General features: G+C 41.2%; 1 protein-coding gene across 2 annotated transcripts in view; it reads right to left on the bottom strand.

The window, feature by feature from the left end:
- Positions 1–5,919: 5,919 nt before the first annotated feature.
- The window catches only part of PPM1H (protein phosphatase, Mg2+/Mn2+ dependent 1H), a 225,245-nt gene continuing 216,596 nt past the window's right edge, over positions 5,920–14,568 (bottom strand). For both annotated transcript variants that reach the window (XM_038396952.2, XM_043494125.1), the window contains one exon: positions 5,920–6,821. In XM_038396952.2, the coding sequence (XP_038252880.1) occupies positions 6,674–6,821 (148 nt within the window). In that variant the 3' untranslated portion in view covers positions 5,920–6,673. The remainder of the gene's footprint in view (positions 6,822–14,568) is intronic.

Raw genomic sequence — 14,568 nt, 5'->3', positions numbered from 1 at the left:
AAAGATGTCCTGGTGGATCCCAGGCTCCCAGAAGACTGTGGAGATGATAGCCATGATGGTGATGCAAACTCCTTTACCTTCTTTCAGTCACCAATTGTGCTTGCACTCAATTTCCCCCCAAAACTCTTCTTTTAAGAGCCAGAATGTAAGTAATGGCTGTTATGGCTCATCAAAGCATGCAAGGACATATTACACTGGACTCCATCTTGTGCCTGTACTTTTCCACAAACTGTGCTGGGGACTTTGCTTGGAACAATGAAGTTCCCTCCACATGGAAGAAGCTATAAAAGTGATTTCACTGGGCTTCACTCCCCCTACAACACAACACTAGAAACACATCTGCAAGAAAAGACTTTGAATGGGGAATGGTGGTCCCAGGTGGGAAAGAAGGCATCCCAGCCTGTGTATGAAAGAATCTGAGAACGGCTTGTACCATCAGGGTGAGAGACTGCTTAATTCAAATCCTGTCTCGTTTATAGAAATTAGATTGTGATTTTGTTTCATTTTCTAGGTAACTGACTTTGATCTATACACTTATTACTTATAATCACTTAAAATCTGTATCTTTTGTAGTTAATAAATCTTATATATTTTTTGCCTAAAACAGCGTGGTGTTTGAAGAGCAAAAGGGAAATCTGCTCAAGAACAGAGGCTGGTGCATTGTCCTCTCCACACTGAGGAAGGGGTGAACTGGGTAGTAAACTTACACTGGTCAGGCTTTTGACCAGGACAAGACAGTATAGTTGGAGGTTCCTAGGCTAGGGAATTGGAGGGAAACTGGCTGAAACCTCTATTGGTTCATAAGTGGTAGTGAAAGCATTCATGTAACTGCAGCTGGGTGTGTCACTGTTTGTGTATGGCAGTGTAAATACAAGTCTTGGAGAGGACTGCAGCTTGTCACAGCATCACAGTGAGTGAGGTAACCCAGGCTGGTGAGAGAGGGCTCAGTGGTACCCAGTTCCAGGTTGTCCCCCCGGAGAAGTATGTCACACTTTTCAAAAGTCACTTCACATCTAATTTTCGTATTCACTTGCTACCATTTTGCATTTGCCATAAATTGAGTTGATGATTGAGCACTTTGCAGGATCATCCATTGCGTTAGGCTGTGGCCCACGGACTACAGCTTAGAGATCCACTGAGGCTGAGAGATCAGATTGTCTCTCATAGAAGCCAGTGATCATGCCATTGCTTCACATGAGCTCCCAAAGTTCCATTGAGATGTGAGACTATTTGGCAGTGAATCATCCCATCTCTTGTAAGACGCAGCATGTTAAAAATAGTCATTACTAGCCAATTATCAACTTCACAGTAAAGGAATTTGGGACAGTAATCTCCATGACAATCAAAATAAAGTGTTTTTATATATATAATTTAATTTTTTATTTTAAAACTTTTGCGCATACATTTCTTCAGCATCCTCCTTTTTTTCATTGCACTTAAAAGTTTCAAAACCCCCCACAAAATATATCCCTTTACTAAACAATTTTTGTTTTCTGGTTACAAAAAAGGTAACATTTCACAATCACAAAGCAAAAGTACATTGGTCCAAAACATCTTCATCCAACAGATTCTTCTTTGCTTGGGCTATACAAAGCTTAGACAATCAAACATTCCTCAAAATATGCTCACTTGGCCAATGACGGAAAGAGGAATGGGGCAACAACTGAATTTTTTTTTTTTAAAGTACTAAAATAAAGTTACCATGGAAGAACAAAAAGATGGAGGTTGACAAGGGAGCCTCCTTCAAGTACAGCACAGGTAGAAAACAGCAGCACAGTTACAGCATTGTTTGGTCACTGTCTATATGAGAGCCACATTAAGATACCTACATCTAAGAGCCAGACAGAAAAAAATGTTATTTACACATCTAGAATGCCACGGAAAGAAATAGCAATACCAGAGTCTGGAATTCACATTAGATACAAGCCATGATGTCATGTGTGCAAAAAAAGGCAAGAACAAATATGAGAGAGTTGGCTGGGTTGAGTAGTGTCCTTTAAAAGCAGGTCTATGTACAAGTACAGTTCAAAGCCAAGACCTATCCAGACATTGTAAGTATTGTGCTTCAAATCAGCATGGAGACAGGGCATAGCTACTACAGTAATTCAGAGACCTCTTTAGTCACATTTGATCATGTAAATAATTTCATGTTAGTCCTGTGGCCTAAAAACCACTTTTGCTTTACACAGTCAGCCTTGTTGCTTTTAAATTTGTTTTATTAGGAAATTTCTCTCTTTTCTGGTGCAGGGGCTATTGACAATGAGCTCTCTCAGGTGGTATGATTATGTATTCACTCAGAGAAGGTAACTCCATTGGTTACTTAAAGAAACATGATAGAAATGAAATATCTGGGCTTTCCATTAAATTAAGCAAGAGAAATTTTTGGCTGCATAGGCAGGAGAAAGTTTGAGAAGCAGCTGTATTAACATACGGAATAATATTCAAAGGAGAATAGAGGAAGTCGCTTTGCTTGGGATGTTTAAAATAAGACTGGAGAAAGCACTTGGGAAAAAAAGCTTTAGGGAGTTATCCAACATTTGCAGGAGAGAGAGACTAGATGGTTTATTAGTCATTGTCCATATATAATTTCTATTAGTCTATGATTTGATGACTTGCCTGATTTTGTAAATATTACTGATTGATTGGAGGGGAATACAATTGTGAAGCAGCATTACTGATCGGCATAGCAGGATTATAACCATAGCTGATCATTCCTAGGCAGTCCAATTCCTGCATGTCAAATATCCTACCAAAATGAGAGCTTGTCTGTGTGCTGATCCTCTATGGGTGCATATGTGTATTGGGAGCGTGGGGACTGAGATTTGCTGTCCTAATGGAACGTGCATTATTACTGAAGTAGTGCCTTTAAGGCACAAAATGTTCTTGCTGGAAAATGGCAGGCACACAACAGTGGTCATAGGTAGGAAGAAAATTTTCAAAGCTTTCTCCTTGCCTTGAGAAATGTTTGCTGCTGTGACCCATAATATGCTGAAATCTACAAAGGGAAGCAAGAGTCTCTGATAAAAAAAAAGATGTACTTGAATATCTTTTCACTAATTCTCCCCCCACCCCCAAATACTCTTCTGAGGTATAGGTAAAAGCCAGGATATCAGAGAGAGTAATATTGGGCAGATATTTCTAGTGAGGAAAGCATGTGCATGTCTAAGAGGTTTTGAATGAAAAGCAAAACAAAAAACACCAGCACAATTACAGTAAACTTGTGTTTGACTGGGAAGCTTTTTATTAAACTAGAAATCCTCAGAGCTCATTAAAACAAGGAGCTGACTGCAATTCAGTTTGCACAGAATTTGAGAGTCTCCGTTTTCTTTCTCAGTGTTCTGAGTGATATGATTTTGGCCTTTCCAGGAAGTACTCTGGAAGCCAACATACCATGATCTAGACATGCTAGCTGCAAAGAGATGAGGTGATTTGTGGTTGAAGTCTGAATGAAAAAACAAGAAAACCTACTGAGCTCAATTCACAAAGCAATAGCAATGCTGGGAAGATTTTGCTAAGAGTCATTTAGCTACTTTTGATTTATGCACCTTACTGTTGGTGCCAAACACTTTTAGGGTTACTTTTAAAAATGTTGTTAAATGGGAAGATATATTTTCCATTGCAGTTTAAGGAAAGTAATATTCTAACTCTTGCTGTAATGCAGAGTCACATATTGCACTGCGGATGAATGAGTTTCAATTAAAAGATCTTTCTTCTTCCTGTCTTCTGAATGATGGCAGCTGTAGACACCATATTTCTAACTAAAATCAAGGATAAACACACTGGCATTGGATTTATATCAATCAGGCTCACAGCGGGTACCACGGGCATTATCTTGAGATGTACCAGTGCTCCCTCCTGTTAGTACCGCTAGTTAGTTTCCCTCCTGATTTAAGTGAACTGATTCTCTGAGGACTACAAAAGCTACACATAGCTATAAAACCCAAGAAAAAGTACATGGATAAGTTTACTAGGCCAAACAAAGAAAGAAGAAATAGGTGAATGAGGAAAAGGCTCTTGCTTGAACTATAAAACATATGAGAGATTATGTGGAAAATATTCCAGACTCAGTCAGATTTCAAATCTGCATCTCTTCTGTTTGCACAAAGAAAAAGAAGTAAGGGCCAAAAAGGTAAAGCACAGCAATATATAAGCAGATAGGCTGCTGATTTATGCAGGTTCTGGATTATGAAACAGCTGTGTTTTCTGCAGTGCTATCACATCCAGGCACTGTGGAATCCATGGAACAGTTTGCAGGCTACAGTCATACACTTGGGGCATATTTGAGCCAAATTATCCACCCAGCACTGCCTCATTTCAGCGTGGAACTCCTGCTTACTATTTACAGGGAGGGGCTTTTAAGTCTGGTACATTGGGATTGTTGTACTTGCACATCAAGGTGGCATAGCAGAACTTGTAGTGCCATGGATTGAACTAAACATCTGTTGAGCTTCACTGAAAACACACGGTACCTTGTTTACGTAGCACATAATAAATTACTCAGTTGGAAGGCTCCAGGCCTGTCCTAGTCAGAAGAAAATGTGACCACCTCAGGGAATGCAAAGGACATGGCATCTGCTTGTTAAAACTGGCACTTTCTCCTTTGGGACAAACTTACCATTTGTGAGGTGTCTAGTTATCTCTCCCATATTGCTAGGATTATGTCAACTGCATTTCTCCTAGCTAGCCAATTTTGTTTACAACCTGGGATCAGCAGTTCCAGCAGTACATGGTTAGGGGACTCGTGAGACATGAGGACCCCTCTGTATGTTAGCAGCTTCTGAAAAAAGGATTGAAATCTGTGGCACTGAAGAGACTTCTCTGTTTATAGGACAGTAACCGCAGCTATGTCTATGCTGTAATCCAAGCTGTGCTTCGCAGTTTGTGGAGCCATAACCATGCAAGCTTTCAGCTAGCTAGCCCAGGTCCCAATAACAGTGGAAGATGCAGCAGTGTGGGTATCAGCACAGGCTGTCCAAGTTCCCTGGGACCTCTGGATACACCCTGGCATTGCTAGCCCATGCTGAAGCTCTCTGCTGTTTTTAGCCAGATTAAGGCTAGCGTGGGTATGCCTACATGAGCTGCAAATCACACCTCCAATTACTACTCTACACAGGCTATGTCTACACTGTATTTTGCCTGAATGGTTTCCTGTTGCACTGTTGCTTCTACACTGGTATCTTATTTAGAGAGATTTTTTCTTAATATCAATCGAGTACAACTGGTTGAGGACTTCCACTAACTTCCAAGCAAGCCAAGGACTTCCACTAATGCGCTAATCCTCTACCCCTGGTACCAAAAGGTGCAGAGTTATGAGTGAGTTGCCACCTTCTGAGCATGGGACCCTAGTGATGGGGGCAGGGCATTTTATGGTGAATAATAAGGGAGACAGAAGTGAAAGGATTTTCAGTAAGGTTGCTATGTGTGTTTCTGGGTTAATAACTAGAACAACAACATTTACCATAGACACCCAATTAAACCCAAACTCAGAAGACAAAATACACTTACTGAACACTGATCGCTAAGCTGTATGTCCAGTGATCTTTTCAACAGGATGCATGATAAAGCAGACAGAACCAGCCAAAAAATTAAAATCCCAGGTCCCAAAAGGTACGTCTACTCTCCAGGTGGGAGCAACCCTTCCACCCTGGGCAGACGGATTTGAGCTAGATTGCTAAAATAGCAATGTGGACATTGTGGCTCGGGCTGGAGCTCAGCCTCTCAAGCCCATGGACCTCTTAGACTTGAGAACCCAAGCTCCAGCCTGAGCTGAGATGTCTATCCTGCTATTTTTAGCGCACTAGGGTTTGAGTCAGTCTACCTGAGCCCGACCCAAAGAAACCTTGGCTTCCAGAGGAACTCTGCATCAAGTAAAGATCTGGTGCATCATGGTTACACATCAAAGGAAATCTTGACAAACAATTCCTGTTGCAAGATTTATTCTTGTATCAACACAATGTGCCCTACTCGCTGGGGAAATTTTTGCAGATGGCTTGGCTGTGGTGAGTTAGATCAAGTCACAAGGACAATCTTGGTTTTGCCACCAAAGCTTGTGAAATAAGGAGCTGTAAAGTCTCCAGAGTGTTCTGAAGGGGGTTCAAGTGGGAAAAATGAGAATTCAATCATATACGTACAATTTTTGGAAGTTCTTCATGGAAAAAGAATGACAAATACTTGTAAGAGTAATTACATCAAGTGTCAGATCAAGTTTTTTTTTTTTGTTATTTTTTTTAAAATGACCCATCCCAAAGCCATAACTTCAATCATCAGTCACTGGCTTTCAATCCCCATTTCTACTTTCACAACTGAAAATGGCTGTTCCAAGCCACATGATAAACTGAAAAAGATTAAGTCCTGTTTCAGGTCACAATGGGGTCCTCACCTGGAGGGACAATACAGGGACCACCAATCCATAATATGTTAGCAGCATTTAAGTTCTATTCCCGTTAAGCACCAAAACCCATTAATATAGGGAAGCTGTAACCTTAAGAGATACCTTTAATCGTGTACAGTATATGTGCAGAGCCCTACCTTTTGGGCAGAAATATCACCTTCCAGCATGAGTTTAGATTAAATTACATCAATCAGAACTGTCCTTGTCAGATCTGAACATCATGTCTTTTCAAAGGCTCTTCCTAAAAAGACCACCCTCCCATTATCATTGTCGGTGCTACTTTCATGACAAGTTGTTTCCATGTATTAAAGGAATGACATAGACAGAAATGTCGTCTCCTGAGCCCAGTCTATCGTTGGATATTCTCCAGCCCCTGTCCTTCAGCACTCCCCTGGCTCGCATTACCAGGTCCTGAGCTGCTAACGTGTATCTGTGGAGGAGGAGGAACACTGTTACATTGCAGAAATTGAGCATGCAGCGATCACGGCTGGTAGTATTATGAAGAATGTGTTTTCACAGCTGATGAGATTTACATTTGTGAGATACAAAGACATGCTGTCAGAGGCCAATCAGCAGCAATCAAAGAACAAGTGTTGACTACTAGTAAAAATTATTTAGCACCTGAGGATCTCTAAGCATTTTACAAATTTTAAGGCATTAGGCCAAGTATTTCACAAGTGACTAGTGATTTTGGGTGCCCAACTCGAGACACCGTAAGGTTGCCCGATTTGCAGAAAGTGCTGAACATCCCTCAGAAAATTAGGCCTCTGTAAGGGATCTTATATGGAGCACCCCAAAAAACACTAAACCCCGTTTGAAAACCTTGACCGTAAGTGTCAAACACCTTTTTAAAGAAGGTTAAATAGTAGCATGCCCACTTCACAGATTGATATACTATGGCAAAGAGGGTGAGTGACACATAGTGAGTTGGTTACAAAGCCAAAAATCCAGGAACTCCCTGATCTTTATAGATTCATAGATACTAAGGTCAGAAGGGACCATTCCGATCATCTAGTCTGACCTCCTGCACAGCGCAGGCCACAGAATCTCACCCACCCACTCCTATGAAAAACCTCACCCATGTCTGAGCTATTGAAGTCCTTAAATCGTGGTTTAAAGACTTCAAGGAGCAGAGAAGCCTCCCTCAAGTCACCCATGCCCCATGCTACAGAGGAAGGCGAAAAACCTCCAGGGCCTCTCCAATCTGCCCTGGAGGAAAATTCCTTCCCGACCCCAAATATGGCAATCAGCTAAACCCTGAGCATATGGGCAAGATTCACCAGCCAGATACTACAGAAAATTCTTTCCTGGGTAACTCAGATCCCATCCATCTAATATCCCATCTCAGGGGATTTGGCCTATTTACCCTGAATATTTAAAGATCAATTACTTACCAAAATCCCATTATCCCATCATACCATCTCCTCCATAAACTTATCAAGTAGAATCTTAAAACCAGATAGATCTTTTGCCCCCACTGCTTCCCTTGGAAGGCTATTCCAAAACTTCACTCCTCTGATGGTTAGAAACCTTCGTCTGATTTCAAGTCTAAACTTCCTGGTGGCCAGTTTATACCCATTTGTTCTTGTGTCCACATTGGTGCTTTACTTCAATTTATACCTTACATCAAAAGGATGAATTGTCAGTTTCCACTGAAACAGTATCCTATTTTTGAAACCATCATCATTATTTTAAAACTGACAAAATACATAGAGGTTATGTAATCAGATTAATGAAATCAGAAATCTCTTCAAATTCATAAATTCAGTGAAGACCATTCCTAACTGAGATGTCAGGTGCTTACTGTATTGTAAATATTTGCTAGCCATTTCATGAAGTTACAAAACTGTGAAACAGAGCAGCACTCCATCGAGCTGAGCTGCATCATATTTATTGCAGATATTTGTTGTTCCCCAGCTTCATGAAACAGTTGAGAAACAATGGACGCTGCTCTGGGGGCCAGAAGCACGAAGGTGGCACATAGCCAACTTTGCACCGTGCCCAGCTCTTGTTCTGCATGATTCTTTAGTAGAACTCAGTCAGGGCCAATATGTATAACTGAAATGTTAGAGACACACTGTGGGTGAGGTAATATCTTTTATTGGCCCAACTTTTTTGGAGAGAGAGACAAGCTTTTGAGCCATACAGAGCTCTTCTTCAGATCCCAAAGCAGGAAGAGCTCTGTGTAGCTCGTCTCTCTCTCCAACAGAAGTTGGTCCAATAAAAGATATTACCTCACCTTCTTTGCCTCTGTAATATCCTGGGACTGACATGGCTACAACAACACCGCATGTAACTGAAATGCTGTCAGTTCAATGATGATATGCTCAGCCACGAAGGCCTGCAGTTTTGCATTACACTAAAACATATTTGCAGGACAGTTAGGAATGATCACAATAACAAATCCCTAAATGGCTAACTTGTGATTTTGATAGGACTTCGTGAGGATTATGACATAACTGATCACAATGGCACAGGAGCAACAGTGCAGGACACTTCCGTTTTCAAGAGCAGCTCAGTTACAACTTCTCAGATACTTAGCCCTCAGTCTGAAAGATCAGCTGCTTAGTAGTGTTATTTTTACAGCATGAGTCCTTGCTCAACTGTACCTCTGTTCCCAATGCAATATTTACCATGAAGAATATCCCACATAATCCTAGTGGCATTAGCTGGATCCACCCTTCCATGACAATGTACATTTTCACCCATCACAATGCTATCTCAATGCTGATAACTATTGTCATCCCTGTTTCCCCAGTGCCTGGCTGCTTCTGCCTGAAAAGGAGCAGCAGGATGAGTGTGTGTGTTTTGGGGGTGGGAAGGTATCCAGGGGCTGTATAATAAAATCAGCACCAAACACTGGCCCAAATACACAGGCAATAGGAACCAAAGACTGGCATCACAGCAAACCCCAGAGATGTCAGGTAGGTTGCCCGACCAAATGTGAGGGATCCCTTCATAGAACACAAAGTACAAGGGACCAGGCCCCAAACCAGTTCTAAGGGCAGCACTCCAGGGAAACCTTTTGGGGAAGTGACCCGCACCAGAACTCTTCTAAGGAAAAAGAGCAGACACCTCAAATGATCATAAATGGCAGGGCGCTCATTACACAAGAGATGGTTGCTCCAGGATTTGAGGTTAGAATAAGCTGAGAATGCATTATTTAGTAGCACAAAGCTTGAATCAGAAAAGACTGTATGTAACTGGTGAAGAATGAATACTCAAGAAACAATATGATTGTGGTCATTATTACTGTTTTTCATTTTAACACTTTTTGGTGTCTCAGCCCTCCAGGAAATATTAAGACACACTACACGACGATTCAGCAGTTGGAAGGGATTTTTAAAATACAATGTGAACTTTACTGCACAGTAAATGGAGATTGAAAATTGGAATGTAAAGGAAGGGTCAATGTCAAATGCAAATAATGGATTAAAAGCAGAGAACTGTGTGCTTTGGTGATGCAGTGAGAAACTGGTAAGATTTTCTAGGCCTCACTAGTTTTAACAAGAGATTTCCTCTCCGTGATAAGAAAAAGGCCTAGGGGTCATTTTACACAAGTCAAGAGGCAATGAAATCATCACAAACTCTCTCTCAGACACACACACACACACACGCTGCAGTTGCCAAGGTCTGTTCAATAGCAAAGACCCTGAAGAATAGGGAGAGGAGATAAGAAGCACTGACCCCATTGCCCTAATACAAAATGAAATTTCATTTTCTAAAGAAATACACATTCATACGCCTCAGCTTCTATATAGCAACATCCGATGCGAGGCTAAAGAACAAATAAATTACGCATGGCACACCCAGAGCTTGTATCAGACATGCAGTGAATAAAAACATTCAATGAGAGTTGTAGCTAAGAGCATATTTTCAAGGATTTCTCAATTTTTGCCAGAATTTAGGAGAAGAAAACGGCAGCAAGCCAGTGAAAGGGAAAGTTTGTCTTTCAGCTGTTCCTAATTTACAAGGTCTTCCCACCATTCAAGAATACCAAAGGAGTCAGTATTGCTTTTAAGCTCCTGTATAAAAGCTGAAGGGCTTTCCTGTTTAAAATGCTGTTCTGAAATGACAAGATTACAAAGCCTTCAATAAACCAGAGATTCTAACACAGACAGAATATGAAATACACAAGAAAACGAGGATGTTGAAGCTAAGGAAACAGAGTAGGTAAAGACAGTAGAAAGGGAACATATTCCTTCTCCAATACAGAGTTGAATTAGAACACTGCTGTTCAGCTGGGCACCAGAGGAGATGGGGTGAGTTTTTGGCACTTGGAGATGAATAGCAGCAGCAATCCATTATCAAATGCTTTATCCACTAATGTTGTGAACTTGGGATTCAACTGTCAAGACAGCATTAGAGAACTGCTGAAGTAATCTTAAAGTACTTCTTCCCAATGACGAGCCACACTGGAATGCAACTTTTGTGATTTGAAAGTATCTTTTTTCCTCCCGCTGAAGCTTTCAGTATTGATCAGTGGAGTACTGCAAAGAGAAATGGCTGCAGTGGGGGAAATACACTCTCGGCAGACTGTGTGGCCTGCTTGGGCTGCTTCCCAGCCTCCCAAGCACAAAGGAGGTAGCATGACTCCCCAGAATCTCCTACCTATCCCAACAGCCTGAGAGAGGGGACAAGACATGGGGAAGGACAGGAGGAAAGGTGAGAAGGAATGATTTTTGAAGTAGCGATCAGGGAGCACAGCTGCAATGCCTAAGCTGCATCAGCCTCATATGAGGAAACAGGATGATACTGATGCTCCTTCATTGTCTTCTTCATTCATGCTTTTCCACCATTCCCTATGTATGGACTACACTTGCTGAGTTGATCTACAAGGCACCTTCCCCCCATCATTCATATTCCCCTTTAAGGCCCATTCCTGCCACAACACCTACAAGAAATTAGCCAGCTAGGATGTCCATTTTGTGTAAATATTAACCCCCCCACCTTTCTTACTCCATCATGCCACAGGTTAGCCCTCACTGGGAAACCAAAGTGAGCAACCCTCCCTACTGTCTTGTTACTTCACGTCTCAGTGCATAAGTTCCTTGGGGTACGGATCATGTCATCTGTTTTGGGGAGACGCAGAGCATCAGCTATAACATGTAATAATCCTGAAGCACAGTCTTATGTCTCACTCTGTCCTCTATTGTTTCTCTTTTCTTTCCCTTTTGCCACATAATGGCTTCCCATCATCACTTCACTGTGTTTAAAATTAGTAACAGTTGTGTAATTTCACTTGCATGGCAAGTCGGAGGACAGGATATAGGAGGTGAGCTCTGTTAGAGCCCAGTGGGATCAGGATGAAGACACTGTGCTAGTGCTCAGTCTAATGGACACTTGAAATAAAAAATGAAGCCTTCAGATTCAGCCACACAGCTTGGAAGAAATCCCAGATGATGACCACAATGTGGCAGGTACCACATGATAATGTAAAACTTCTGCAGTTTATCTCATGAATCAATCACAGTTTCCATGTGATTGCACTGCCATAGTTTTAAAAGAGGAGACAGAACCAACCTCACATCAGACTATGCCTGAAACACGGGAAAGCTTGGATCTGAAATTCACAATAGGTTTCATTTTTGTAATGGGATGAACTAGAACCTGAATCTGAAAAGTGTTTCATTTTAGGAAGAGTGCATATAGATATTTTGCAGTTTGGCCCCATCTTTAGGATTCGACACAGAATTATGCATTTATATAACAGGGACATCCAGAGTTCCAAAACTAAAAATTAACAAATTAACAAAAGCCTCAAGAGTTTTAGAAGGGATGTAAACCGTCATGTGTCAGAGCATAAGCCAACCTCTAATTAATGGGTGTTAGTAAGAAACCATTCCTGTGGACAGATGATTCCATAATGGCCTACTCTAGTGGTTCTTCCATCTTCCTCGAAAGTGGTTACTGTTGGAAACCGGGCTAGATGGACCACTGATCTCACCCAACATGTAGGTTCTTATTATGACCACAACGTGGAAAATATCACAGGACCCATGCAATTTCTTCCATGGCTCATTTCCACATTCCCAGTCATTTAACAATTCAAGTTGATGAATTTACCATAGACTGGGTTACTAAACTTCTCAAATAACTTGGAATTTTGCTGGATAACATTATTTTAAACATATTTGCAAAGTGATAAATACCTAAAATCTCTCCTTAACTGACTACTTGGAAGAATAGTCGGAAGACTGTTTCATAGTCAGGATTGCTATACAATCATGAATCCATTAGCTATACTTCATTTGGACTACTGTGAGGTAAATTAGGTAAAATCTTTCACAAAGTACTTTAAACATTCTTTATAACCAAGCAGCATGAGAAATTCTGCAAGGTAATTTTCATAAATATCATTGTAAGCCATATGAAAGACTGTTCTAATTACCTCTTACAAGCTGGCATGAAAAATGCCTTGCCACTATTATTTATAAGTCCCTAAATGATCTGGCACAAAATTACTTAAAAGAACAAATTAACTTTCAGTTCAGATGTCCATTCATAGAACACCAGGTCAAACACTAATAAATGTGTTTGTTCTGAGACTTAAGTAAAGAAGGGCCTGATTCTGCTGTGACTTACACTGGAGTAAATCAGGAGTAACCTCACTAAATTTAATGGAGTTAAATCAATGTTAGATGGATCAGAAAGAGACCCAGAAAATCTGCTTTTCCTCTGAGGATCCCTAATCTTTTGTATACTGTATAATAACCTCTACTAATTAGTTCAGCTAACTCACTGGTGACATTTAACAAAGAATCTTCATTCTTAGTGCAAGAAATGTGTGGCAAAGCTACCTCATTATCTGCCTTCGTATCCCACCTCAAAACTCTCCCTTGCCATGATACCTATAAAAAACTTGACAATGATTAGGCTGCTGACATGCACAGACCAGTGCCTACCATGCAGACCAATCCTGTTTTCATGGTTTACTTGTATTCCCCCAATTGTCTATATCCATTATCTGGTGTATCTTGTCTTATATCTGGAGCGTAACTCCTTGAGACAGGGACTGTCACCTTTTTTGTTTTTATTTTGTACAGCACCTACCACAATGGGGTGCAGATCTATGAGTAGTGCCCCTAGTCACTATGGTAATAAAAATGAAGTTATCAACTTCTGAATGATTGAAAGATTAGACCTATTATAAATGGTTAGCTGCTGAATAGGTGGGCACCATTATTTGTATTACGGTAGCAGACCCCACAGAGATCAAGACCCTATTGTTCTAGCTGCTGTACACTCATGTAGCAGGTCTCTGCACAGAATCTATTAAAATCAGAATAGATAAGGCAGGCAGAGTTGGAGGAACGGAGTATTATCACCCCCATTTCACATATGGGGAACAGAGGCATCAGAGAGATGAAGTGACCTGCCCAAGTTCACACAGGAAGTCTGTGGCAGAGCCAGGAATTAAATCCAGTCTCAGTCCAGTGACACCCTCAGGACCATGCTTCCTTTCCATTGTTAATTGGCAATAGGCTATTCATGATTCCAGGTACGTGCATGTCCTTGGATAGCGTTGCTGATGTCAACTCGGATATTGAAAAATTGGCCTTAAGTGTTAACTGGGTGCTCTCAGTCAAACCGAGATTCCCTGGATAAAGCTTTAAATAATATATTGTTTGGCGACTCCCTCCCCCACATTATCAAACAGATGAGGCACCTCAAAGCTCCGATAGGTATTGTCTGACCCCACCCCTGTCCCTTCTTCCTCCGCCATCGCCTAACACTCTAAGGATCCCTCTGTTCATAACTGATTCCTGACTAGTTCCTCCTCCTCCTCTTTCCACTACTTCCCTCACCGGAGCTTAGAGAAGTTCCAGGTCTGCTACTAACTGATGATAGGATTTCATTAGTTTGTAACAAAGGTTTTGGGAAAACTTGTTTAAATACAGATGGCAGCCGTGCCAAAACCAGGGAATCAACAATCAAGCAACTTGTTTCTAAGCTGAATGCCACACAAAACCCAGCTCTCCATCCCCTCGGGCATATTCCTGCACTGTTGCAAGTAGAATCATGTTCTGAAAAGAGGAGAAAACTTACAGGAAAATTCTCTCTAACACTGCTCTCTGTCTATCCACCATGGAGCACTACTTCAGACTCAGATGATCAGTATGTTCTCACCAGCCAGGGGATTTTCCCTTGGGTTCTCTGTGTTTTTTGACTGGCTG

Source organism: Dermochelys coriacea, chromosome 1, assembly GCF_009764565.3.
Source record: "Dermochelys coriacea isolate rDerCor1 chromosome 1, rDerCor1.pri.v4, whole genome shotgun sequence".
Taxonomy (NCBI): Eukaryota; Metazoa; Chordata; order Testudines; family Dermochelyidae; genus Dermochelys; species Dermochelys coriacea.
The sequence above is the reverse complement of the archived record's forward strand: the minus strand, read 5'-3'. Positions and strand labels throughout refer to the sequence as shown.